The following is a 27934-nucleotide window of genomic DNA, read 5'->3' on the forward strand; positions in this document are numbered from 1 at the left end:
GACTACCTGCATTGTCAGGACATTTGTATCCATTTTCAATTCTTAATAATTCTGTTAGTTTATGGGTTCAGGGCCTCTTGGGAGCATGGGTGTCTTTGAGTACAGCTGATGTGCCAGTTTAACTTTTCAAACAAAACAGGTGATGGACCGAATGTGGATCAATGTCACACATTCACCCCAGTCCAAAGATCTGGGCCCAAATCCATCGTTTTTTTGCACTCCACACCACCCTGGGTTAGACAATGGCGATATGCAAATCAGCTCTGACCTTGTGCCCCATGGGAACAGTCCAGTCCGAACTACAAAAGCCATGTCCTTCCCAGAACGGAATCAAGCATCCGAGGACCGGACCGGTTTCGAGGTAACACCTCCCATCAGCCCGGCTAGCTTGACTCCAGTGGTGTGGAGTGCCTGGGACCCACGTCTGAGCATCCCCAGCGCACTTATGGCGGCAATTGCAAACAAAACAGGTGATGGACCGAATGTGGATCAATGTCACACATTCACCCCAGTCAAAAGATCTGGGCCCAAATCCATAGTTTTTTTGCACTCCACACCACCCTGGGTTAGACAATGGCGATATGCAAATCAGCTCTGACCCTGTGCCCCATGGGAACAGTCCAGTCCGAACTACAAAAGCCATGTCCTTCCCAGAACGGAATCAAGCATCCGAGGACCGGACCGGTTTCGAGGTAACACCTCTCATCAGCCCGGCTGGCTTGACTCCAGTGGTGTGGAGTGCCTGGGACCCACGTCTGAGCATCCCCAGCGCACTTATGGCGGCAATTGCAAACAAAACAGGTGATGGACCGAATGTGGATCAATGTCACACATTCACCCCAGTCAAAAGATCTGGGCCCAAATCCATCGTTTTTTTGCACTCCACACCACCCTGGGTTAGACAATGGCGATATGCAAATCAGCTCTGACCCTGTGCCCCATGGGAACAGTCCAGTCCGAACTACAAAAGCCATGTCCTTCCCAGAACGGAATCAAGCATCCGAGGACCGGACCGGTTTCGAGGTAACACCTCTCATCAGCCCGGCTAGCTTGACTCCAGTGGTGTGGAGTGCCTGGGACCCACGTCTGAGCATCCCCAGCGCACTTATGGCGGCAATTGCAAACAAAACAGGTGATGGACCGAATGTGGATCAATGTCACACATTCACCCCAGTCAAAAGATCTGGGCCCAAATCCATCGTTTTTTTGCACTCCACACCACCCTGGGTAAGACAATGGCGATATGCAAATCAGCTCTGACCCTGTGCCCCATGGGAACAGTCCAGTCCGAACTACAAAAGCCATGTCCTTCCCAGAACGGAATCAAGCATCCGAGGACCGGACCGGTTTCGAGGTAACACCTCTCATCAGCCCGGCTAGCTTGACTCCAATGGTGTGGAGTGCCTGGGACCCACGTCTGAGCATTCCCAGCGCACTTATGGCGGCAATTGCAAACAAAACAGGTGATGGACCGAATGTGGATCAATGTCACACATTCACCCCAGTCAAAAGATCTGGGCCCAAATCCATCGTTTTTTTGCACTCCACACCACCCTGGGTTAGACAACGGCGCTATGCAAATCAGCTCTGACCCTGTGCCCCATGGGAACAGTCCAGTCCGAACTACAAAAGCCATGTCCTTCCCAGAACGGAATCAAGCATCCGAGGACCGGACCGGTTTCGAGGTAACACCTCTCATCAGCCCGCTAGCTTGACTCCAGTGGTGTGGAGTGCCTGGGACCCACGTCTGAGCATCCCCAGCGCACTTATGGAGGCAATTGCAAACAAAACAGGTGATGGACCGAATGTGGATCAATGTCACACATTCACCCCAGTCCAAAGATCTGGGCCCAAATCCATCGTTTTTTTGCACTACGCACCACCCTGGGTTAGACAATGGCGATATGCAAATCAGCTCTGACCCTGTGCCCCATGGGAACAGTCCAGTCCGAACTACAAAAGCCATGTCCTTCCCAGAACGGAATCAAGCATCCGAGGACCGGACCGGTTTCGAGGTAACACCTCTCATCAGCCCGGCTAGCTTGACTCCAGTGGTGTGGAGTGCCTGGGACCCACGTCTGAGCATCCCCAGCGCACTTATGGCGGCAATTGCAAACAAAACAGGTGATGGACCAAATGTGGATCAATGTCACACATTCACCCCAGTCCAAAGATCTGGGCCCAAATCCATCGTTTCAGGACACTCTACATGAAAACAGAGCCTGAGTGATAGCAACTTTTTGTTTTGTTATTGTTATTGCACAGTCAACACCCTGTGACAGATCGCATAACACCGCATCTTGCTTTCGTCTCCATTCCTCGGTACTAATCTGATATTGCAGACTACCTGCATTGTCAGGACATTTGTATCCATTTTCAATTCTTAATAATTCTGTTAGTTTATGGGTTCAGGGCCTCTTGGGAGCATGGGTGTCTTTGAGTACAGCTGATGTGCCAGTTTAACTTTTCAGGCTCAAGCTTTTTTGTTCATGTTATGATATACAGACCTATTCGCGCTCCTGAGTTCAACATCGTTGTGCAAACAAATGCATTCAAAATTGCAAATTCTGTTTTACGGACTTGGAATTCGCAGAAAATGACCTGCACACACAGGATCTGCAAATACAGCAAACCTGCCAATATATGGTGGATTTGAGAAATGGGGGTTCCAGGGAGGTCTTACCTGCAAATGTAGGTGGACCCCCCACAAAAGGAAGCATATCATGTGACACCAAGATACAAGCATTGCCAAAGATAATAGTTGTGTTCTTTCCATAGTGTATGAAACAATGCTTAGTTAGACAAAAGAGAAATCATGAGCCTGAGAAATGGGATGGCTATGAAATTTGGAAAATGGCGAGTTTGTAAAACATGCTTGTTGAGTTGGATAAAAGACCAAATAGATGGTGGAAAACAAACCGCTGTGAAAGAACGGTGAGTGGCAAGCAGCACATAAATATATAATATAGTGGGGAGAGCATTATATCACAGCTCGCTCCCGGGGGTCGTGAAGTATTTCCCTACATAATATTCCCTACAGACAGCACAAATCTCCAGTCACACCAGAGCACAAAAAGTGCCTAACATGGGAAGTTACCAATGCTTGTACCGGTCAGAGCTTCTTCCTCGAAGAAGTCTCACGTTGGGTTGATTTTTCATTTTTATGACCGTTGACAACACGTTTTTCGAACCCACAATATGTGAAGGTGAAAAGTCTCACCCTTGCAATGGATTTGAAGACATAATGTAGCATAGGGGCTCCCGGTGTATTTCTTTGATAAAAATCACTGATGTTGTGTAAACTAAAAACAATTGGTTTGTGCATGTTTGCGTTGGACCTCCTTTCTGAAGCCGCTGACACTAAAGAAGCAGGCTGGTAGACCCCGGTAGTAGGGGATCTATAGAGCTGCAGTTACTGTGAAGTCCATCCTTCAAGGCACATTGCAAAGGTCTGTGAAAAGGGCATGGAGATGAATGCAGTGTGTCGCCTGAGGGCAGGGGCTGTCTGTCCCTGGGTGGTCAGGTTAGAGAGGTCTAGCCAATGCTTAGGTCTAGCCATGGAGGGGACAGTCAACGCTGCCTGTCCCCGGGTGGTCGGGTTAGAGAGGTCTAGCCATGGAGGCGACAGTCAATGCTGCCTGTCCCTGGGTGGTCAGTTTAGAGAGGTCTAGCCCTGGAGGCGACAGTCAGCGCTGTCTGTCCCCGGGTGGTCAGGTTAGAGAGGTCTAGGCATGGAGTCGACAGTCAACGCTGTCTGTCCCCGGCTGGTCAGGTTAGAGAGGTCTAGACATGGAGGCGACAGTCAGCGCTGTCTGTCCCTGGGTGGTCGGGTTAGAGATGTCTAGCCCTGGAGGTGACAGTCGGCGCTGTCTGTCTGTCCCTGGGTGGTCAGGTTAGAGAGGTCTAGCCCTGGAGGCGACAGTCAATGCTGCCTGTCCCTGGGTGGTCAGGTTAGAGAGGTCTAGCCATGGAGGCGACACTCTGTCTGTCCCCGGGTGGTCAGGTTAGAGAGGTCTAGCCATGGAGGCGACAGTCAATGCTGCCTGTCCCTGGGTGGTCGGGTTAAAGAGGTCTAGACATGGAGGTGACAGTCAGCGCTGTCTGTCCCCGGGTGGTCGGGTTAGAGAGGTCTAGCCCTGGAGTCGACAGTAAGCGCGGTCTGTCCTTCAACACTTATGTTTCCAGCTTCAAGAGGAAGAGCCCAGAGGGGCCAGTACTGGCTGACCTGGAAACACTTTGTTGTCTGGATCAGAATGGGGGAGGGTATTTCATGGATTCCAAATGTTAACTTTGGCAGAATCCTCAGTTTTTGAGCTAATCAGATTACACGTCAGCTCGCTGAGACAGGAGAGCTGTTCTCCAGCCTGCACAGATGTTAGCACAGTACTCACTGGTGTGCTCCAAGCAGCAGAGGCAGCTCATACATTAGAGAGGAGATACATTGTTTACGTTGTTCAGAACTTAACAAGTCGTGTTTAACAGCAGAGTTAGCTCTCTAGTAAACAACAAAGCTACCCCTTGCCTGCACAGATATCATATATTCACCTCAGACAGCAAGGTTACTTACAGCTGTGTGCTGCAGAGAACAGAGCGCAAGCGTTAAAGACAGATTCCTTGGTTGCGTCCCATGGCTTACTTCCTTGTCTACCCCCAGGCTAGGTTTCTTATGGTCCAGGGACACAGGTGGATAGTCGTGTAACTCAGCAGAGCTGATAACACAGGCAGGGAGTCCATGGGATAAATCACGATGAATGAATGAATGATTTTTCTATAGCGCAGAAAGAGTGCCCCAGCGCTGTTTAGGCAACTCAAGACGGAACAGAGCAGAGGACAGCCAGGCTCCTGTCATCACTGAAGTTTGCATAGGAGGGTTTTCAGCTCATATAAATAGAATTTGAGAAACTGGCAATGGGCATCACCTTGGGATCTCCCCTTGATCCTTTGCCCCCGAAAATCTGGAAAGCTTTCGGGCACGAGTTATTCCACACCCTGCGGATGATCTGTAACCAATCTCTCAGCTGTGGCTTCGTTCCCACCCCCTGGAAACAAACGCTTATCACCCCGCTACTTAAGAAACCTACGCTGAATCCAGAATGTTTGTCTAACTTCCGTCCCATATCACTTCTGCCATTTCCGGCGAAGGTGATCGAACGTTGGGTCAGCAATTGCCTCTCAACCCACCTCGAGCAGAACCATATTCTGGACGAATCCCAATTTGGTTTTCGCCCAGCCCATGGCACTGAAACTGCAGTGCTCACTGCCATGGAAGAGCTTGGAATGCGTGCAGACAGGGGCCAAGCTGTGGCCCTGATTCTATTAGACCTGTCTGCCGCATTCGATACTGTCAATCATGGGATCCTGCTGGAGAGGCTGAGAGAGGCCGGGGTCGACGGTACGGCCCTGCTCTGGTTTCACTCCTATCTCAGTAACAGAAAACAGGCTGTATCCCTTCCCCCTTTCCAATCGGTTTTCTCCCCTGTCCCTCACGGTGTTCCCCAGGGCTCCTCCATCAGTCCGATTCTTTTTAATGTTTACTTGAAGCCACTGGTCGTCTTAATTAAATCGCACAATATGACCACAGTAAACTATGCGGACGATACCCAGCTCCTTTTCTCTTGGGAGGGTGAAGACTCCATCTCCTTTGAAGCCTTCCATAACTGCCTAAGAGACACCGCAGGCTGGTTGCACCGGCACTCCCTCCAGTTTAACTCCTCGAAAACCGAGGTTCTGTTCTGTCCCGCGAGCCGCATATCCCGCCCTCTGCCTACTGAGTTCTGGCCCCCGGAAAACTCCAACAACCCGCTACCTGTTACCACTGTTCGCAATTTGGGCGTCATGCTAAATCACCAACTGAGCATGGAAACGCAGGTTTCAAGAACAGTCGCCACCTGCTCAGCCCTTATGCGCTCACTGCGCAAAATCCTGCCTCTATTACCATCCTCAGCCCGTGCATTGATAGTCAGGTGCACTATCCTTAGTCGCCTTGACTATTGTAATGCTCTCCTGTTTGAATCCCCTGTGACACTGCTAGACAGACTCCAACAAGTTCAGTCGGCAGCAGCCAAACTGGCTCTTGGCTGGACCAGGAGATCCTCTGCCACCGCTGCCTTGGCCGAGCTGCACTGGCTTCCCTTGAAGCAACGCATCGCCTTCAAAGCCCTTTGCCTGGTTTTCAAGGCACTACACGGTGCAGGACCTAGACCTCTTCAACGTCTGTTCTCGTGGTACATCCCCACCAGAACACTTAGGTCCGCAACCGCCTGCCTTGTGAAAATACCCAGATGCAAGAAAGCCAGGACTGGGGGAAGATCCTTCAGAGTGGCTGCGGCCAAGCTCTGGAACAGTCTGCCTGCCGAAATTCGCCAAATTCCACACCTCCTACCATTTAGGAAGCGAATCAAAACATGGCTCTTCCCCCACCCCCCTCTCTAAGCCCGCCCGTCCATAAATCACCTCCCCCGCCCAATAACCCAGGAGTAACTACCAGCGCCAGGATACCTGCCAGGTGACAGCCGCGCTTTACAAATGTTTTAAATAAATAAATAATAAATATTTAAATTTTCTTCATCCGAAATGGACTTCAAATATTCAAGCAGCTGATTCCACATGCCTGCTGCTTTGGCAGGGAAGGAAGGGCCTGTGTGGATGTATGGATCAGCACAGACCCGGCTGCAGGGTCTACCTGCCGCTGTGGCAGTGAAGGAAGGGCCTGTGTGGGTGTATGGATCAGCACAGACCCTGCTCCAGGATCTACCTGCCGCTGTGGCAGTGAAGGAAGGGCCTGTGTGAGTGTATGGATCAGCACAGACCCTGCTCCAGGATCTACCTGCCGCTGTGGCAGTGAAGGAAGGGCCTGTGTGGGTGTATGGATCAGCACAGACCCTGCTCCAGGATCTACCTGCCGCTGTGGCAGTGAAGGAAGGGCCTGTCTGGATGTATGGATCAGCACAGACCCTGCTCCAGGATCCTTCTGCCGCTGTGGCAGTGAAGGAAGGGCCTGTGTGGGTGTATGGATCAGCACAGACCCTGCTCCAGGATCCTTCTGCCGCTGTGGCAGTGAAGGAAGGGCCTGTGTGGGTGTATGGATCAGTACAGACCCTGCTCCAGGATCTGCCTGCCGCTGTGGCAGTGAAGGAAGGGCCTGTGTGGATGTATGGATCAGCACAGACCCGGCTGCAGGATCTACCTGCCGCTGTGGCAGTGAAGGAAGGGCCTGTCTGGATGTATGGATCAGCACAGACCCTGCTCCAGGATCCTTCTGCCGCTGTGGCAGTGAAGGAAGGGCCTGTCTGGATGTATGGATCAGCAGAGACCCGGATGCAGGATCTACCTGCCGCTGTGGCAGTGAAGGAAGGGCCTGTCTGGATGTATGGATCAGCACAGACCCTGCTCCAGGATCTACCTGCCACTGTGGCAGTGAAGGAAGGGCCTGTGTGGATGTATGGATCAGCACAGACCCGGCTTCAGGATCTACCTGCCGCTGTGGCAGTGAAGGAAGGGCCTGTCTGGATGTATGGATCAGCACAGACCCTGCTCCAGGATCTACCTGCCGCTGTGGCAGTGAAGGAAGGGCCTGTCTGGATGTATGGATCAGTACAGACCCTGCTCCAGGATCCTTCTGCCGCTGTGGCAGTGAAGGAAGGGCCTGTGTGGATGTATGGATCAGCACAGACCCTGCTCCAGGATACTTCTGCCGCTGTGGCAGTGAAGGAAGGGCCTGTCTGGATGTATGGATCAGCACAGACCCTGCTCCAGGATCCTTCTGCCGCTGTGGCAGTGAAGGAAGGGCCTGTCTGGATGTATGGATCAGCAGAGACCCGGATGCAGGATCTACCTGCCGCTGTGGCAGTGAAGGAAGGGCCTGTCTGGATGTATGGATCAGCACAGACCCTGCTCCAGGATCTACCTGCCGCTGTGGCAGTGAAGGAAGGGCCTGTGTGGATGTATGGATCAGCACAGACCCGGCTGCAGGATCTACCTGCCGCTGTGGCAGTGAAGGAAGGGCCTGTCTGGATGTATGGTTCAGCACAGACCCTGCTCCAGGATCTACCTGCCGCTGTGGCAGTGAAGGAAGGGCCTGTCTGGATGTATGGATCAGTACAGATCCTGCTCCAGGATCCTTCTGCCGCTGTGGCAGTGAAGGAAGGGCCTGTGTGGATGTATGGATCAGCACAGACCCTGCTCCAGGATCTACCTGCCGCTGTGGCAGTGAAGGAAGGGCCTGTCTGGATGTATGGATCAGCACAGACCCTGCTCCAGGATCCTTCTGCCGCTGTGGCAGTGAAGGAAGGGCCTGTGTGGGTGTATGGATCAGCACAGACCCTGCTCCAGGATCCTTCTGCCGCTGTGGCAGTGAAGGAAGGGCCTGTGTGGGTGTATGGATCAGTACAGACCCTGCTCCAGGATCTGCCTGCCACTGTGGCAGTGAAGGAAGGGCCTGTGTGGATGTATGGATCAGCACAGACCCGGCTGCAGGATCTACCTGCCGCTGTGGCAGTGAAGGAAGGGCCTGTCTGGATGTATGGATCAGCACAGACCCTGCTCCAGGATCCTTCTGCCGCTGTGGCAGTGAAGGAAGGGCCTGTCTGGATGTATGGATCAGCAGAGACCCGGATGCAGGATCTACCTGCCGCTGTGGCAGTGAAGGAAGGGCCTGTCTGGGTGTATGGATCAGCACAGACCCTGCTCCAGGATCTGCCTGCCGCTGTGGCAGTGAAGGAAGGGCCTGTGTGGATGTATGGATCAGCACAGACCCGGCTGCAGGATGTACCTGCCGCTGTGGCAGTGAAGGAAGGGCCTGTCTGGATGTATGGATCAGCACAGACCCTGCTCCAGGATCTACCTGCCGCTGTGGCAGTGAAGGAAGGGCCTGTCTGGATGTATGGATCAGTACAGACCCTGCTCCAGGATCCTTCTGCCGCTGTGGCAGTGAAGGAAGGGCCTGTGTGGATGTATGGATCAGCACAGACCCTGCTCCAGGATCTACCTGCCGCTGTGGCAGTAAAGGAAGGGCCTGTCTGGATGTATGGATCAGCACAGACCCTGCTCCAGGATACTTCTGCCGCTGTGGCAGTGAAGGAAGGGCCTGTGTGGGTGTATGGATCAGCACAGACCCTGCTCCAGGATCCTTCTGCCGCTGTGGCAGTGAAGGAAGGGCCTGTGTGGGTGTATGGATCAGTACAGACCCTGCTCCAGGATCTGCCTGCCGCTGTGGCAGTGAAGGAAGGGCCTGTCTGGATGTATGGATCAGTACAGACCCGGCTGCAGGATCTGCCTGCCGCTGTGGCAGTGAAGGAAGGGCCTGTCTGGATGTATGGATCAGCACAGACCCTGCTCCAGGATCTGCCTGCCGCTGTGGCAGTGAAGGAAGGGCCTGTGTGGGTGTATGGATCAGCACAGACCCTGCTCCAGGATCTACCTGCCGCTGTGGCAGTGAAGGAAGGGCCTGTCTGGGTGTATGGATCAGTACAGACCCTGCTCCAGGATCCTTCTGCCGCTGTGGCAGTGAAGGAAGGGCCTGTGTGGATGTATGGATCAGCACAGACCCTGCTCCAGGATCTACCTGCCGCTGTGGCAGTGAAGGAAGGGCCTGCCTGGATGTATGGATCAGCACAGACCCTGCTCCAGGATCTGCCAGGGTTATCTGACCTCATGGGTTTTCCTGCTGAGAAGCAAAGCATCACCACAACTGTATGGAGAGAGTCAGAGTGAATTCTGATAATTAGTAAGAAATCTTCATTCTATGCTAACCTTGAGCAGGAAGAATTGCAAATTATTATGACCATATTAGATAAAGCAATAGCACAGGTAATTGTTAATAATAGACTGTTCAACATTTTATATTAGTCTATGAGAGTGTATATTGGTGTATTTACCATTAATGAGAAATACATCTTAACACAGCTTAGTTAGCCTTTTAGGGTGGGTGTTTGCACTTTATAAAACCCTCATAAATAAGTGACTTGGCCCTATAGTCAGCTGTCTTTCGATAGAAAGGGTGAGCAAAAAATGAAGGCGCATTAAAGAGCCAAGTTTTATATTGTATGGACCCGATTCACATAGGTAACTTAATTGTTCAAGTAATTTACACTGTTGAGTAAGTTTACAACTTTCCGGCTATTTACAAAACCTAGCAGTAAATTTCCTGCAAGAGGGCAACTTACACTCTGATTTTGTGAACAGCCAAAATTAGTAAACTTAATCACAATCAAAAGTGTCATTTACTCAGCTCCAGGCCCTTCACTTTGGAAGAGACATGTGAGCCTCACCCGCACTCTCTCTGAGTTTACCAGGTATGGAAGGGGTAAATCATCCTAATGTTAGCCACATCGAAGGAATCCCCCGTAGGCTGTTCCAATAAGAAGCGAACAATGGTGCAATACCGGATTCAAACGAAGAATTACAAATCTGTTATTCTTGCAGTGCTGCACTAGCGGTGCCAGACAAACGTCCAGAGGACAGACAGACGTTTTAGTATCTCAGCTGAAGTGCCTCAGAACTGGTGGAAGAGGCAGTCCAAGTCCACTGAGAGGCCCTCTGGTGGAACAGGCAGTCCAAGTCCACTGAGAGGCCCTCTGGTGGAAGAGGCAGTCCAGGTCCACTGAGAGGCCCTCTGGTGGAAGAGGCAGGCCAGGTCCACTGAGAGGCCTTCTGGTAGAAGAGGCAGTCCACTTCCACTGATAGGCCCTCTGGTGGAAGGGGCAGCCCAGGTGCACTGAGAGGCCCTCTGGTGGAAGAGGCAGTCCAGGTCCACTGAGAGGCCCTCTGGTGGAAGAGGCAGTCCAGGTGCACTGAGAGGCCCTCTGGTGGAAGAGGCAGGCCAGGTCCACTGAGAGGCCCTCTGGTGGAAGAGGCAGTCCAGGTCCACTGAGAGGCCCTCTGGTGGAAGAGGCAGTCCAGGTCCACTGAGAGGCCCTCTGGTGGAAGAGGCAGGCCAGGTCCACTGAGAGGCCCTATGGTGGAAGAGGCAGTCCAGGTCCACTGATAGGCCCTCTGGTGAAAGGGGCAGCCCAGGTCCACTGAGAGGCCCTCTGGTGGAAGAGGCAGTCCAGGTCCACTGAGAGGTCCTCTGGTGGAAGAGGCAGGCCAAGTCCACTGAGAGGCCCTCTGGTGGAAGAGGCAGTCCAGGTCCACTGAGAGGCCCTCTGGTGGAAGAGGCAGTCCAAGTCCACTGAGAGGCCCTCTGGTGGAAGAGGCAGTCCAGGTCCACTGAGAGGCCCTCTGGGAGAAGAGGCAGTCCAGGTCCACTGAGAGGCCCTCTGGTGGAAGAGGCAGTCCAAGTCCACTGAGAGGCCCTCTGGTGGAAGAGGCAGTCCAAGTCCACTGAGAGGCCCTCTGGTGGAAGAGGAAATCCAGGTCCACTGAGAGGCCTTCTGGTGGAAGAGGCAGTCCACTTCCACGGATAGGCCCTCTGGTGGAAGAGGCAGGCCAGGTCCACTGAGAGGCCCTCTGGTGGAAGAGGCAGTCCAGGTCCACTGAGAGGCCTTCTGGAGGAAGTGGCAGTCCAAGTCCATTGAGAGGCCCTCTGGTGGAAGAGGCAGTCCACTGAGAGGCCCTCTGGTGGAAGAGGCAGTCCAGGTCCACTGAGAGGCCCTCTGGTGGAAGAGGCAGTCCAGGTCCACTGAGAGGCCCTCTGGTGGAAGAGGCAGTCCAAGTCCACTGAGAGGCCCTCTGGTGGAAGAGGCAGTCCAGGTCCACTGAGAGGCCCTCTGGTGGAAGAGGCAGTCCAAGTCCACTGAGAGGCCCCCTGGTGGAAGAGGCAGTCCAGGTCCACTGAGAGGCCCTCTGGTGGAAGAGGCAGTCCAGGTCCACTGAGAGGCCCTCTCAAGCCAGCGCAGCCCCTTCTTCAAGTGCCTCGCCCTGGACAAGGAGACCCTCGGGTTCATGCGGGGTCTCGTGGGAAAAGCGTGGAGTCTCTGTACTGCTTCTGAAACAAATCCCTTTAAGACATGAAGTAATACAGGCATTCACGTTATGCAATTGTGCTATCACTGGTGGGTAATTCCACACAGACACTGTGCAATCATGAGTAGGAGTCCATGGAATGGGGAATTACCGCGTGGAACTGAATTTTTCCAAGTAGTAAAGCCACACACAACTCTTAATCCCATGCAGTCTTACCACATATATGTATTTAGCAGAGCAGGTGGTAAGCGTATACACGGGCCTATCGGTGGGGTGATGGGTGAGGAAGGGTGTGGTGAGAGTAGGGAAGGAAAGGGTGCGTTTTTTTTTCTAGTGGGGGGTGTGTTGTATGTGAATTTTCCAAACAAATTATCGGATGGAAAAATGGGCTCTGGTTCTTCTACTCCTGGTAAAACTGGAAAAAGAAACCACTAGGAATCCGGCTGAGTACAATTCCATGAGATATTTCCACTTCACCTGACTCATAATCAGCCACTAAAGAGGCACCTAGGGTCAAAGGTGATGTACAGTCAACCCTTTATATCCCCAACAACTGACATGAAAACACCTCCGCCAACAGACCTAGGGCCTTCTGTAGATCTCGGCGGACATGAACATAAGCCAGCAGGGATGTCCCTCAGATTACACAGACGTTAGGAGCGTGCACCCCAGGACGAAAGCTACCACGCAGAGTACCCTCAGACTGCAGAGCTATCCCTCACATTCCCAGGGGTCACAAGCTCAGAAACTGGCAGCAGCGATGGAGGGCGTCCATTATCGGGGTCAGAAAACAAGTCATCGTAGTGGAAGCAGCTATCACTAGTGGTCGCTTAGACCTGTATGTTGGAGGGGTGCCCAGGTGTACACTCCCAATCTAGAGCAGCCCCCGTGCATCAATACCGAGTTGCCCAGGGTGGTCCGTCTTCTGTTTTGTCTTCAATGTTACAGTCATTGCGTCCCAAACTGGCATTTACTCAACCCGTTGCACGCTGTTGCACTGTACTGAGGGTGTTGGCCTCCACCTGCGCCCACTTCAACAGTCCTCTTCCCCAGGAGCCCAGGCCTGGAGCCCGAGTCCATTTCAAAGAACCAGCCATGGTCCATTGGTAAGCAGCCATGCCAAGCTTCTCAATCTGTTGACCAGTTTCGCAGCCTTTGCGCTCTTGTAGAAGCCCAGTGCATTCACTTCGAGTGACTGATGATGACTTCTACCGGTCACTTCCTGTACCACCTCCTGGACTGACTCCCAGGACTGAGTGAGATCCAGTCAGATCCAAGAAATGTGAGGGACTCTGGCATAATGGCTTCTGGGGCTCTCGCTAGAAGCAGCCACATCTAGGGCCTGCTTTAGATCTTGGCAGGAGGGTTACTCCGTCACAACGGTGATGGATATCCCACCCGCTGAAATATAAATCCCATTATATCCTACGGGTTTTATATTTCGGTGGACGGGATATCTGTCACCGCAGTGACGCAGTAACCCGTCCACCGAGATCTAAACCAGGCCCATTGTCTGTGTCATTCGTAAGGAGTTAAGTTTCTGCTCCAGGGAGTATTTTCAATGGCTGAATTTAATATCTCACGTTAAGCGATACCTTTGAGGGGTTCTCAGTCATCGTGGGTCTTTCTTTGGGTGACAGTTCCCTACTCATGTCTCTTGCAGATGGTTGTAAAGGAACTGCTGCCTGAGGCTGACGGATTCCTGGCTCTGCAGTGTGTTGACATATTTTGCAAGGTGTAGAGAGTGGATGGTTTAACATGAATTTGGAAGCAAGGTGTGCCATACGTCGAAAACTGTCCTACGGGCACTGGTGTATTTTGTCTTACTTCGTCAAATGTTGAAAGGTTATGGTTATTGAAATGGCGAGAGTAGTGTCTGTGATGCTGCTCCAGGTCTATCTACAGGACGCAGTCGCTACTTTACGTAGCGTAGGATGCATCCACAAGGGATGCTCAGGAGAGTGCTCCACTTCTGCCTCAGTGAGGAGAGGACAGTTCTTCCACCAGTGTTTGGTCACGTCCAATAATCCGGCATCATTCCCGGAGCCATCACTTTGATGCCGGGGTTCCCCCAGTCCTGAGGGCTCCTATGCACAGACTGAGCTCTTACAATGCGTGACCTTTCAGTATTACGTCCAGTTCTGCTGATTCACTCTGCTTATCTTAGGGGGTCCTCCAATAATGTTTGCGCCAAACGCCGGACATAAGATACTGTCTTCTACTCTTCCGCAATCCTGGTCTCCGTAAGAAGTCAAACCTACCCGAGGACTCTGTAGCACTGGATTTCCAAAGCAACCTTAAAGTCATTATTCAAACCTTTGCCCTGGCTCCTGGAGGGGTCATGCTCAAGTGAAAACTGTCTAGCCTTTCAAGAACAGCTTGACTTTTACATCGGATTCAGGATACTGTGACCTCGCAGAACCCTGGCTCGTCCAAATGTCTTCTCCTGAGTTTCCAAGCACGGGCATCTGATGTTAACCGTTCCTATCTGGAGCCAAAATACCATAACATGCAGGTCTGTGTCGCGCTCTCACCCCTTGGAGTACAGAGGAGCTGAATATCAAATGTATATTGAGGTCCAACTCAAAGGGTCTCTGGATCTGCTTTGGAACTTTAGAGCTGATGGGATTCAAAGCGGTGGCCATCGGGTCAAACACAGACATCTGCAGTGGATGCATCGCTACGCTGAGCCATGAAATCCGACTTATGAAGCTAGACCCCAACTCATGGGCCTAAAAAGGCAAGACGTGTTTTTCTAAAGCAATAGACTAGGGGAGGACACGGTGCGAGGTACCGCTGAGTTTTAAAGTGCCAAAGCAGTGTTCCACAGGGAAGTGTGGGCTACAATAAGACATGTATTAACTTAAATAAAGGTTTTGCAGGGCTGATATACAAAGTTATGTCAGATGCCAGAGAACCAGTGTGGTGTCATATTTGAATAATCAACGCTCGAAGTGTTCAATGACCATGCAATGCAGTCCAGCAAGTCAGGAGATGTAGACCCTAGAGCTGAGTGCAGCTGCTGTGACTTCCTTCCACACACCTCATCCTCCTGAGGGCTGCAAGGGGAGTTTATATGACATACTTAATGAGGCCGACTTCATCCCTGCTGACAAGGAATTGAGGGGGTCGGGCAGTGACCGAGGGATGGTCTTGTGGCACTTTGAGGACTCGGAGTCAGGCAGTGACCGAGGGATGGTCTTGTGGCACTTTGAGGACTCGGAGTCAGGCAGTGACTGAGGAATGGTCTTGTGGCACTTTCAGGACTCGGAGTCAGGCAGTGACTACGGCTGGTCTTGTGGCACTTTGAGGTCTCGAGGAGGACAGGTAGTGACCGAGGGATGGTCTTGTGGCACTTTGAGGACTCCGAGTCAGGCAGTGACTCAGTGATGGTCTTGTGCCACTTTGAGGACTCGGCGTCGGGCAGTGACCGAGGGATGGTCTTGTGGCACTTTGAGGACTCGAAGTCAGGCAGTGACTCAGTGATGGTCTTGTGGCACATTGAGGACTCGGCGTCAGGCAGTGACCGAGGGATGGTCTTGTGGCACTTTGAGGACTCGGAGTCAGGCAGTGACTGAGGGATGGTCTTGTGGCACTTTGAGGACTTGGAGACGGACAGCGACTAGGTGGTGGTCTTGTGGCATCTTTAGGTCACACAGATGTTAATACAATAACAGAGACTTGCTGTGACTGGAGGAAGGTCAGGGCAGACTTCCATGTGTGCTTCCAGCTAGCCCTTGGGCTGCCAGGCTCCCTTTTGGCCTCTCCTCTCATTGCAGAGGGAGACAGGACCTTCATATCCACAGGTTTCTCAGTGGTGCCTGAATGAATCTTGGACGGGGGATGAGCAGGCTATGCCCCTTTCTTACTGCGAGTCTTGCTAAAGGGGAAAAGTCACCTCCTCCTGACTCCATGAATATCAGGATTACAGCAAACCTCAACCAAACTATTGTTAGGGGGCTATGTCAAATCCGTCAAACGCAAGTGACCCTCAAAGAAAAAAAAACTAATCAGAAATCCACATGCAGTATCCAGACGGTCAACTGAACCCCCAAGTAGTTGCCCAGCTCTCTCTTTGCCCATCTCCTTGCAGTATGCAGCTCTGTCCTAAAAGTAATGGTTTCCTGCAGCCTTGGAGTACTTCCCCTACAATAGATGGTTGCATCCGGCCCTCTCTGCTGGCTATTCTTGCCCGCAGGCTACCTGTTTGGTAAATGGTACTTCAAACACCGAGCTGGTAGCCTGTGACAGCCATTGAGGAGGTGCACGTCAGGCAGCAGGTACCATCCATGCAGCCTCCATTGCAATGAAAAGCTCAGGAAGTTGAGAAAAACGTAGGGCCCGAGTTAGATCAGGGCGGACGGGTTTCTTCATCACAACGGTGACGGATATCCTATCCACTGAAATATATATCCCATAGGATATAATGGAATTTATATTTCGGCGGACGGGATATCTTTCACTGTTGTGACAGAGTAACCCATCTGCCAAGATCTAAATCAGGTCCATAAATCTTTGCAGTCCTGAGCTAGGTTTCAGCTCCACTGTTGGTTGTTCCTTCAGATATTTGTTTCTCCCGCTATCCTTGACCGGCTACACCAGGTCATCTACAGAACTGGATGATCGTTCATTGAAGGCGTGGACAAGCAACTAATAAAACTCACTGCTCCTCTTATGCGATGGTATAGATTTCTTATAAAGCGCACCATCCTCCAAAAGTAGACTTACAGAGGAGTGGCCCAACCTAGAACTGCTGATTTAGGCAAAGCAGGAATTGAATAAAAAGATGTAAGCTCTTTTTTGAATAGTAAGTGAGAAGCAATGGATCCTAACAACTGGAAGAGAGTGTCGATGCAGGAACGGAGAATACTTGACCCCCACATTACGCTGTCCGGAAAGGAGGAACATGCAGGAGCAGTTGATTCGATGACCAAGGCTGTCAGGGTGGTTCATATTTGACCAAGAGGATAGAGATGAATTTAGGTGCTCTTAAATATTCTCAATGATGAATCCACCATATTTTCTAGGAATTGATTCAGTGTTAGCAAATCATCATGCGGCAGGGCTGGAGACACCATGTCTGCCAAAAACCGCTCCTCTTCATTAACACATCCAGGCCACTCTAAATTGATATACACACACTAAACCCTAGTAATTGCTAGGAGAGGGAACAAGAGGCTACGGGGTATTCAGGGGGAGCTAGCCTCCAAGTAAGACAAGTACTCGCAAAAATAATCTATCCCTGAATGAGTGTCCGATTCTAAGGTGGAAAAAGGGTGCACTACACCTTCTCCTGTGTGGTGCTGGGCATATAAAAAAATGACTGTCCTCACACACCGCCAAAAAGATAAATTGCTAAATTGTATAACAGCAAATGTCTCCCAGTAGCTTTCTATGGTTCCCCGGTATGGTGCAAGAAAACATTTCTATGTAGGCTTTTGGAAGTGCCAAGTTCGACTCCTGCTTTTATAGTACAAAAAGAACTCGCCATTGAGTACACAGAAGATACCTCAAAACTTTGATGAACTGGCAAAGTATCTGGTCAAAACTGGGTACCAAGTATACTAAGGAGATCATTAGGGCTGCATGTGCATGGACCGTTTTGACAAAATACCGTGGCTCCAGTAGGTAAATACCCTATTACATGAACTACAGAAACATCTTAATCCTTTTGAACCCCACAATATCCTAAAAATTTTGTAAAAAGGAAATCAAATCTATCCAGGAGAGAAAAAAGGATCAGGGTAGAGAACACCGAATCTATGACAAAATATTGACTACAAAAATATCTACCTACCAAAATATCGCAGCAAAAATATCGATTACATTATTATCGAGATCCTATCTCTAACAAGGTAAGTAAAAAAATATTAAAAAAATAAAATCGATGTCAAAAAGATAGTTTATTTAAAAAATATCGTTGTTTTTAAATTAAAAAACATGGAATATTAACAAAATAATACTTATACATTTAATAAACATAGTTGAATATATATTATTATATTTAAAATTAATAAATAATGTAATAAAAACTAATAATAATAAAGATATCATACATAGTATATACTTCATTAATAATACCTCTAATAAATTATTTTAATAACTTATAAATAAATGAAAATATAATAAATTACAAATACATTTATATACAGCAAATAATAATATAAATAACAATTAATAAAAATGTAAAACAAATAAAAAGAATTAAATACATTTTGTATAGCGTACGGGTACCAATTACTATTCCCACTCCAGAGAGTGCAACAGTAGGGAAAGTGTTGGATAGCGTTGGGGTAACAATTACTATTCCTACTCCAGAGAGTGCAACAGTAGGGAAAGTGTTGGATGGCGTAGGAGTAAAAATTACTATTTCCACTCCAGAGAGTGCAACAGTAGGGAAAGTGTTGGATAGCGTTGGGGTAACAATTACTATTCCTACTCCAGAGAGTGCAACAGTAGGGAAAGTGTTGGATAGCGTAGGGGTAAAAATTACTATTCCAACTCCAGAGAGTGCAACAGTAGGGAAAGTGTTGGATAGCCTAGGGGTAACAATTACTATTCCAACTCCAGAGAGTGCAACAGTAGGGAAAGTGTTGGATAGCGTAGGGGTAAAAATAACATACTTATAAATAAATGTATTTTTTTAAATAATAAAAAACGTAACTATTAAATAAATATGAACCATTTACAAATACCAATACATAATTATTAAAAACATGATTAGCAAAATATATTTAAATAAAAAAATATTAAAAATACCATTTAATAATATTTAATTACCAATTAATAATTAACAATTATATATTTAACAAAACAATTAATTAAAAAACATTTTTCCTTAATTACATTTAAATTACTTCCCACCCTATTCCCCTATAAACCCACAACCCGCTACAGAACATAATTATCAATTAATCAATTAATTAAAATAAATTACCAATTAATTAACATTAATTATTAATTAATTAAAATTAATTTACAATTCCTACTAATAAATAATTAATTTAACATAATTAAATTACTTCCCATCCTATTCCCCTATAAACCCACAACCCGCTACAGAACATAATTATCAATTAATCAATTACTTAAAATTAATTACCAAATAATTAAAAATAATTACCAATTAATTAAAATCAATTTATAATTTCTACAAATTCATAATTAATTTAACATAGTTAAATTACTTCCCACCCTATTCCCCTATAAACCCACAACCCGCTACAGTACTAAAATACAAAATTACATAAACATAAATTAAAAACATTATAAATATATAATAATATACACAAAAATAATATAAAAATCGATATTAGTAACATCGAAATTATTAACATCGATATTACTGACATCGATATTTAACACTTTGATATTACTAATATCGATATGAAATCTATCGATATTGCTTACCTTCTATATTATGTCCCATCGATATTTAAACTTCGATATTATTGTATATCGATATTTAAATATCGATGTTTTGTCTGCATACCGAGAAAACCAGGCAATAATAAAACCTATGATTGCTAGGTACTGTATGGGCCAATCCTAACAGGGGAAACAAGGTTACGTGATAGGTATTAAAACACCTATAGCAGATTTTTGTTGACTGGATTACGCCTAGAGCTGATACATCATTTAGTGGTCATCCCAAAAACAGACCTGTGGCCCTGGAATCTACTGAGATGCCCATGTGATGGAAAGGCAATAAAGTCAAAAACTCATTTTATGTTGTTTTGTAAATTTTCTGTAGTGCGACCCCTCTTTGTGTCGCAGGGCGTTATTTAGCACCAGGAGGCCCTTATTTCTCTAAACAAAACTGTCAAATATGCACAAGTGTTGTACGATTCTTGTCTACATGAAAATGGCTCTTCGTAGGCCAATCATTAATTTATTTAGGCGGTTTACGATACAAAGAAAACTGAAATGGCTGCTGAGATATGTCCATTTTTGATCCTCTTTTAGACATCATAGATATTATTATAAGTACCATGGACTTTTTATAATGTTAAATACAAGGATAGCTGAGATACCCTTGTTCTTTGCACTGTGCTAGAATGTCTTTGGCTTTAAATAGGAAAAACCCTCCTGTTAATGTATATAAACATCTCTCTGCTTGCATTTTAAAACTTCGTTAACTATAGCCAGTTTTTATCTTTTTATTGTAAATATTCTAGTTTTAACATGCTGATTGGCATACCCGGTTTAACCTGAAAGTACGTGGATTATATAGGTCAAATCTTTTTTATTATTGTTCTTGGTCTCTTTTTTGATTCGCATATAAATCCGTATAAAGATTGATTTGATGTGACTTGTGGGGTTTACTGTGCAAACCAAGTTTCCTGATTATTCACTGGGTCTCTACTTCAGCTGGAGTTGGGACATATTTCTTTCAATGAGGGCAGGATCAGATGCCAGTTGAACTCTGTTGGGATACTGTTCATCACATCCTCATGTATAATTGTTTGCTTCTCCTTTAGCACAGTGTATTCCGATTCCAGCGAGCTTCTGGTCCAGTTCGTGTCTGACCTGAGTGTCACTGGCGATGGTTTCACCGCAACGTACAATGTGATAGAGAAATCAGAGGTCAAGGAGAAGGCCCCTACCACTGGCTCTAAGCCACAACCTGGAAACATGCCAGATCATAAGCCAAAGCCTGCACATAAACCTACCCCTGTAAAACCCACTCCAAAACCCACTCCGGGCAAACTGCCAAAGCCAACACAAGCTAAGGCCACACAAGCACCAAAGCCAACCAAGGTGCCAAAGCCAACCAAAGCGGCAAAGCCAACAGTCATGGCCAAACCTACAAAGGTGTTGAAGACCACAGCTGTGCCAAAGTCGTCTCAAGTGAGACCTGGAAGGGAGAAAGTGACGCCAAGAACCGACGCCACAGCAATTCCAACAACGACAGCAGAAGGACCAGGTAAGAGCCAGCCTGACACAGATAGCCACCACTCACAGTAAGCCCTTTCCACTATCAATCTCTCTAGAGGAGACTTAAACATGAGTAGATGGGTTTATGTCAAACTCTGCCCCTCAGGGCACTGTTTCTAAGCAGCAGGCATCATCAGCCTTACCACGCATGTCCTGTCCATGTGGAACTCAGTGGAGGTTGGGGAAGGAAGGCAAGAAGGAAAGCAGAGAAGGAAATAATATCTAAACCAGCGATGCCAGAAGACAACACACTTGAAACGTTTTAGCTGAAAGATGATGTACAAAGGTGGGTTGTGAGGGCAAGAGGTAAAAAGATAGGCAGGTAAGGGTACCAGGAAGATGTCAACCACACAGAGTCTGATCATTATTTAAGACAGAAAGAAAAGGCGACAGCACACAAACGAGTGACGGGACAAAGAGCAGGTCTGAGGAAAGACAACTGATCATGGGAGAAGAGGTCTGCCAGCATCTCACAAAACTCAGTGCTCCCTATTCGCCGTTAGGTGACACATGGCGCTATATTAAACTCCCAAATAAAGAAATTCAGCTTATCAGGATTCTACTTGCACTTGGAGAACCCAAATCAGTTAGGTACTAGAGACATGACAGGAACATGATGGATTCTGAGATTGAGCATTGAGAAACACATCCATGTATGACTGTGTATCTTGAAACCACAGGGGGGCATGTTCCACGGAGGCCTATGTTTGCCAGGATTACTCATCTATAAAAACCCTTTTACACTTGCAGCCTCATTCAGGGAAAATCAATTTCTGTGCCTGATTCTTAGTTTCGTGCCCTGTAATGGGGAATAACATGAGGTAGGAGTCTTTGCAACCAGAACTACAGCTTCCACTTTGGTTGTGCAAAGTCTCTCAGATATTACCCACAGAAAATTGTGCATGCAAAACTCAGAATTAAGCAAAGTTTCCTCAAAACCTAGAATTTGACACAAACATGTCTGTTCCCAGTGTTAAACTTAAGGTGGCACTGAGAAGGAGGCAACCTCGGACTGAGGCAACTCGTCACAACACCTACACACTCCGCTGGCCACACGCTTGACCCCATCTTCTCCGCTAGCCCCCACGTCTCCTTCAGCCACACCACCGAACTCCTCTGGACCGACCACCGCTGCATCCACTTCTCCTTCCAGAAATCCACCACACACCACCGCACCCAACAGATCCCTCGCCGCTACTGGAGAAAAATCACCGAAGACCAACAATACGCAAACCTCGCTCTCAGCCCACCCACCGAACCCTCCAACACCGACGATGCTGCCCACAGTCTCACACGCTGGATTGGCGACTATGCCAAAAACCTCGCCCTGCTGAAGAAACCCCCCAACAGAGACACCAGCAAGAGGGCCAGCTGGTTCACCCCAGAACTCCTAGCCTCCAAGCGAGCCTGCCGGAAACTAGTGAAGAAATGGCACAGCGAACAGACTCCGGACAGCCACGCAACCCACAAGGATGCCATCCGCAACCACCATCACCTCATCAGGACTGCCAAGGGGACCTCCTTCCAAGGCCCCCCCCCCGACATCAACGCACACAACAGCAAGGAGTTCTTCAACATCGTGAAAGAACTCTCCAACCCCAGCTCCAACACAAACGACATCCCGCCGTCGCAAGCCCTGTGCGACTCCCTCAACACTTTTTTTCTACCGCAAGACAGCAGACATCCACAACAGCTTCATCACCCAGACTGCCCCAACAGACAGCAACACAACAGACTCTCCGCACACCATCGATCACGACCCGCTGCTAGCCTGGGCCAGCGTGAGCATCGATGACACCATCAATACCATGAGCACAGTCCACTCCGGCTCCCCGCCAGACCCATTCCCTCACCACATTTTCAACAAAGTCAGCAGCTTCATCGCACCCCACCTGCGCAACATCATCAATCTCTCTCTCAAGACTGCGACCTTCCCAGAGAGCTGGAAACACGCCGAGATCAAGAGCCTACTCAAAAAACCCAAGGCAGCCTCTAGAGACCTCAAGCACTTCCGGCCCATCTCTCTGCTCCCGTTCCCGGCCAAGTTCATTGAGAAGATCGGCAACAGACAGCTAACCTGATACCTCGAAGAAAACTGAATCCTGGACCCTTCCCAGTCAGGGTTCCGCAGCAACCACAACACGGAAACCGCCCTCATCGCCGCCACTGACGACATCAAGACCATGATGGACAATGGTGAGACCGCAGCCCTCATCCTCCTGGACCTCTCCGCCGCCTTCGACACCGTCGGCCACCGCACATTAGGCGCACGCCTCCACGCCGTAGGGATCCAAGACAAAGCCCTGGTATGGACCACCTCCTTCCTCTCCGGCAGAACCCAGAGCATCCACCTCCCCCCTTTCCGATCCAAAGCCTCCGAGATCATCTGCAGCGTACCCCAGGGATCCTCCCTAAGTCCGACACTGTTCGACATTTACATGGCCCCGCTCGCACACAGCGCCAGACAGCACGACCTCAGCATAATCTCCTATGCCGACGAGACTCAACTGATCCTCTCCCTCACCAAGGACTCCATTACCGCCAAAGCCAACCTCCGCGAAGGATTGAAGGCCCTCGCCGACTGGATGAAGATCAGCCGACTGAAGCTGAACTCGGACAAAATGGAAGTCCTCATCCTCGGCTCCAACTCATCAGCCTGGGACGACTCCTGGTGACCGACGGCACTGGGGGCAGCCCCGACACCCACGACCACACACGCAACCTGGGAATCATCCTCGACTCAACGCTCTCCATGACCAAGCAAGCCAACACAGTCTCCTCCTCCTGCTTCAACACCCTCTGCATGCTCCGCAAGATCTACAGGTGGATCCCGACAGATACAAGAAGAACAGTCACCCAGGCCCTCGTCAGCAGCATACTCTACTATGGAAACGCCCTCTACGCAGGAGCCCCGACCAAGCTCCTCAAACGTCTGCAACGCATCCAAAACGCCTGGGCACAACTGATCCTCGAAGTCCCACGCCACGGCCACATCACCCCCACCTGAGAAACCTGCACTGGCTCCCCGTCAACAAGAGGATATCCTTCAAGCTCCTCATCCACGCTCACAAGGCACTCGAGACTGGCCCAGCTTACTTCAATAGATGACTTTCATTCTACATCCCTAACCGCCAGCTCCGCTCCGCTGACCTCTCAAACGCCACTGTCCCACGCATCCGAAGAACAACCACTGGCGGGAGATCCTTCTCCCACCTCGCCGCCAAGACCTGGAATACCCTCCCACTGAGCCTACGACTGACCCAAGACCTGCTGACCTTCAGGAGGCTTCTCAAGACCTGGCTGTTCAATCAGTAGAGACCCCCCTCCCCTCCCCAGCGCCTTGAGACCCTCACAGGTATGTAGCGCGCTCTACAACTGATTGATTGATTGAGTTGACAACAGTCCTCTGCACCAAATGGGGTGAACCATGTATCAGTCCTGCAAGCCTCTGTCGTTACGTCTTCTGCATATCTCCCCTATGAGTTTCAAGTTTGTGAAGCCAGCAAAAGTATGTTTATGGTAAGTGGCAACATGCTTTTCAATCTCGAAACATGGAGGATCAATAGAAAATGGAGAGTGTTGGATGGCATAAAACAAAAAACTCAATGAACAGCAGTACTCAAACATTTTCATTTAAAATAAAAGTAACCTTGATTCTTGAGCTTTAAATTACAACTGTTGGTTTAAACAAAGACTCTGGTCTACACAAAATATCACAATATTTTGTACTTCTCCCAAGACTTGATCTCATATGGAAAGATGAAGGTCGTGTACCTGTTCTGATATGAATCATCCATAAACCTGATACAGGACAGCACTGGCTCAGACCTTCATCATTCATGTATTTGCAGACACATGGAAACAAACCTTCGGAACCTCATGCATCTGAGTACAGCAAACCTGAGAACAATCCACTGGTTTCCATACTATCTACTCTTTTAACTAATAGTTGTCATAATAAAATAATTTAAAGGGCCCATCAAAGGAACAATCCTAAATATGAGTACCAAGAACATCTAATTAATATTTTTTACCATCAAGCAATCAACAATTATTTAGTTACCAGTTCTATTTGTCAATGACATTTTCTTTCCATCAAAGAGATGCTGGAAAACACAAAACAAGGGCTTCAACATGTTGAGATGATTGAAGAACAGTGAGTGTGATCTCACAGACAACAGCACTGCCATCGTCACTAAGGTGAGAACGTCCAAAAAAAGGAGACATCAGGACGATTTCAGAAGAGATGGGATGAGCAAAAAGACAGCATGATGTAAAATGTAACATGCTTGTACATTCTCACTTCATGCGGTGTTGAAGGAATGGACTACGGCCGCAGTTCTCACAGCAATAATCTGCTTCCTGCACTTGACATTGATTCTACGGATTGAGAACCAATGGATGGGACACAAAAAATTTGTAGGCAAGTGATTACCACGTTGTGGTACTAGGGTCTATTCTGAAATGAACCTCTCACTTTATATTGTCCTGACAAAGAAGACTTTGGGTTACCAAGAGTAAAACATTTCTAAGGTGTGAAAAGTTACACAAATCCAACTGTGCAGTTCTAACACAAAACACTGCAAACCCATGGGCAATGAGTGGTCCTATAAATATACATCACAGCTCCCTTTTTTGAGGCTTCAACATAATACAGTGTATGGCTTCACTTCCCACAATGGTGTGCACCTTAATTAGACAGATTAAATTACTTTTCTTTATATACAAGTAAAGATCACACCCATGTCCTAGTCCTGAGGAGACCCTTAAAGCACATATGTGTCAAAACGCGTCTATTTCCATATAGGAAAGACTATGACACCAACTGAACCCCCAAAAGGGACAAGAAAAGTCCTAGCCATCTGTTATTCACACATAGTCTCCTTCAGACTCACAATAAGGGCCAAAAAATACCTTTTAGGGACTGGTCTCTTTTATCCGTAATTCGATAGGACTGTTGTTATAGAATATGAAGCCATTATATATGTTTCTAGGAATAGGATTAGATCTGTAGTAAGATTTTGTCTTCCTGTTTCGCAATTTTCTGCAGAAGGTGGTAGACTCCATTAAATGTTTTAAATGACGTATTCATGTAAAATATGTATTACATTTGTAATTGATGTGCGAAATATATCAGTTTTTGCCTTTTAATAATAAAAAAGATAGTTTTTGTACGAAAGATTTAGGGCCTGATTACGATGGACTGCTGAACCCGTGATGGAGGTGCAGTGGCGGTTGGGGACCGCCGCACCAGTGGTCCGACCACCATATTACTACTACAGCAGTCGGACATCCGTGTGAGGCCGCAATATGCTTAGCAGGGCCTCAGCAGCCCCTCCAAGCATATTAAGAGTTTCCTCACTGCCAGCGGTCTCTTGACGGTGTTCATGCATGAAACTGCTAGCCGTGAGGAAACTAAGGCAGCCCTACAGGGCCTCCTGGTGCTTCAGCCAAGAGGATGCATGTAGGGGGGCACATGCTGTTCCCCCTGTCTGTATGCACTCCCAGTTTCTACACAGCATGGACTTAGCAATCCATGCTGTGCAGAATCTTGTTTTAGCGTTCCCATGGAGATGCCTTTTTCAGTCAGTCAGTCAAAATATCTTTATTCGGCTTATTTAAAAACCATACAAAGAGAGAAAGGAAAAAATACATTTCATACAAAATTTTCCCCTAATACACATAATATTAAATATTAACAACAAATTTTAAAATTGTAACAAGCAGTTAAAAAAGTTGTTTGACATAGATAACTAATCTTGACAGACAGCTTTCGCCCTTGAGGCGGCTACCAGAAATTTAGCAATGCAAAAAGTAATATGGGGATTAGGTAGTAATTGTAAGAAGAGCAAAGCCGGTCTCACCTGAGTGAAGCCGGCTTCTTTAAGAATAGGCAACAAAAATGTTTTCCTTGGCTCTAAGTACAACCCACAGAACATAACAAAATGCATTGTATCTTGCACTGAAAACTAGTCACAGCTACAGGGCGGGCTAGTTCTGGCTTCTGCCAATTATTGAAGGAACCTAAGTAAAAATGCAGCAAATTAAATCCAAATTTGGTTAAAAGAAACCTGTGGAAGGGGATTGTGACGAAACCAAGATAAGGTGCGAGTGATGGCGAGCTGACCAACAAGCAATGATCCCTCACTGCCGGTTTTACTAGTTCACGTTCAAAGGCATTGCCTTGGCAACGCCAAAGGACAGCCCACCAGACAGCTAGGAAACTCATAATCTGCGGGTGACTGGCGGTTGAGTATGGCGGTCCGGGAGCAGGGGGATGGTGTGCTGCACCACTCTCGCACCGCCAAACTCGTACCAGGCCCACAATCGTCAACAAAAACACAATTAATATAAAAAAATAACACATTTGTTACATTGCATATGTGTAAGCGATTAGCAATTTTTTTTTATTTCTAGTAGGTATCTGGCCTTTCAGCAAATATACTTGTAGTTTACTACAATAGTTCAGGCACTGGTACAGAAGACCTTTAAAAGAAGACTCAGAAAGGGGGAAAAAGGACATTTCTTAAACTCTGAAGTTCAGAAGGAAACAATATGGCACAAGAGGTATCATTTTTCATGAGAGCAGTGTTCTTATGACCTGAAGTCACCTGAAATCACAATAATATGAGACTGGAGCGGCTCAAGGGTAACATAAGGAAACCGGCCTTCATAGAAAGAGTAGTGAAGTCATAGATCTGTGTTCTTGGCTGGGTCACCCGAATGCCACTTGTTCAACTGCAGGACATTGCCTATGCATCTGACCAGCAGGTCACAGGTCCAGCTGCTGCAGCCTGCCTAAACCAGATGACCAGTAGGTCGTAGTTTCACATGTGTCCCACGCCTACGCCGTGTGACGCAGTTCACAAGTTCAGCTGTTCCCCGTGCCTCTACCGAGTGATCTGCTGACCAGCACGTCACAAGTTCGGATGGTGGACCCTGCCTACAGGTGACCAGCAGGTCGCAAGTTCAGAACTGCCTCTTCTTCTAAGCTGGATAACCAGAAGTTCAATAGTTCTGTGAGGAGCAGGGTACATGATGGAGCTTCAAAACATGGTAAGATATTAGACTTCTGGGACTTGAAAGAAAGCCA

The 27934-nt window shown here is 48.2% G+C and overlaps 1 protein-coding gene across 1 annotated transcript in view; it reads left to right on the plus strand.

Moving 5' to 3' along the window:
• PCOLCE (procollagen C-endopeptidase enhancer) overlaps positions 1-27934 on the plus strand; it is a 146010-nt gene that overhangs the window by 108373 nt on the left and 9703 nt on the right. Inside the window, exon 6 of the mRNA XM_086946202.1 lies at positions 20385-20830. Within this exon, the coding sequence (XP_086802328.1) occupies positions 20385-20830 (446 nt within the window). The remainder of the gene's footprint in view (positions 1-20384; positions 20831-27934) is intronic.

Source organism: Lissotriton vulgaris, chromosome 12 (assembly GCF_964263255.1).
Source record: "Lissotriton vulgaris chromosome 12, aLisVul1.2, whole genome shotgun sequence".
Classification (NCBI taxonomy): domain Eukaryota; kingdom Metazoa; phylum Chordata; class Amphibia; order Caudata; family Salamandridae; genus Lissotriton; species Lissotriton vulgaris.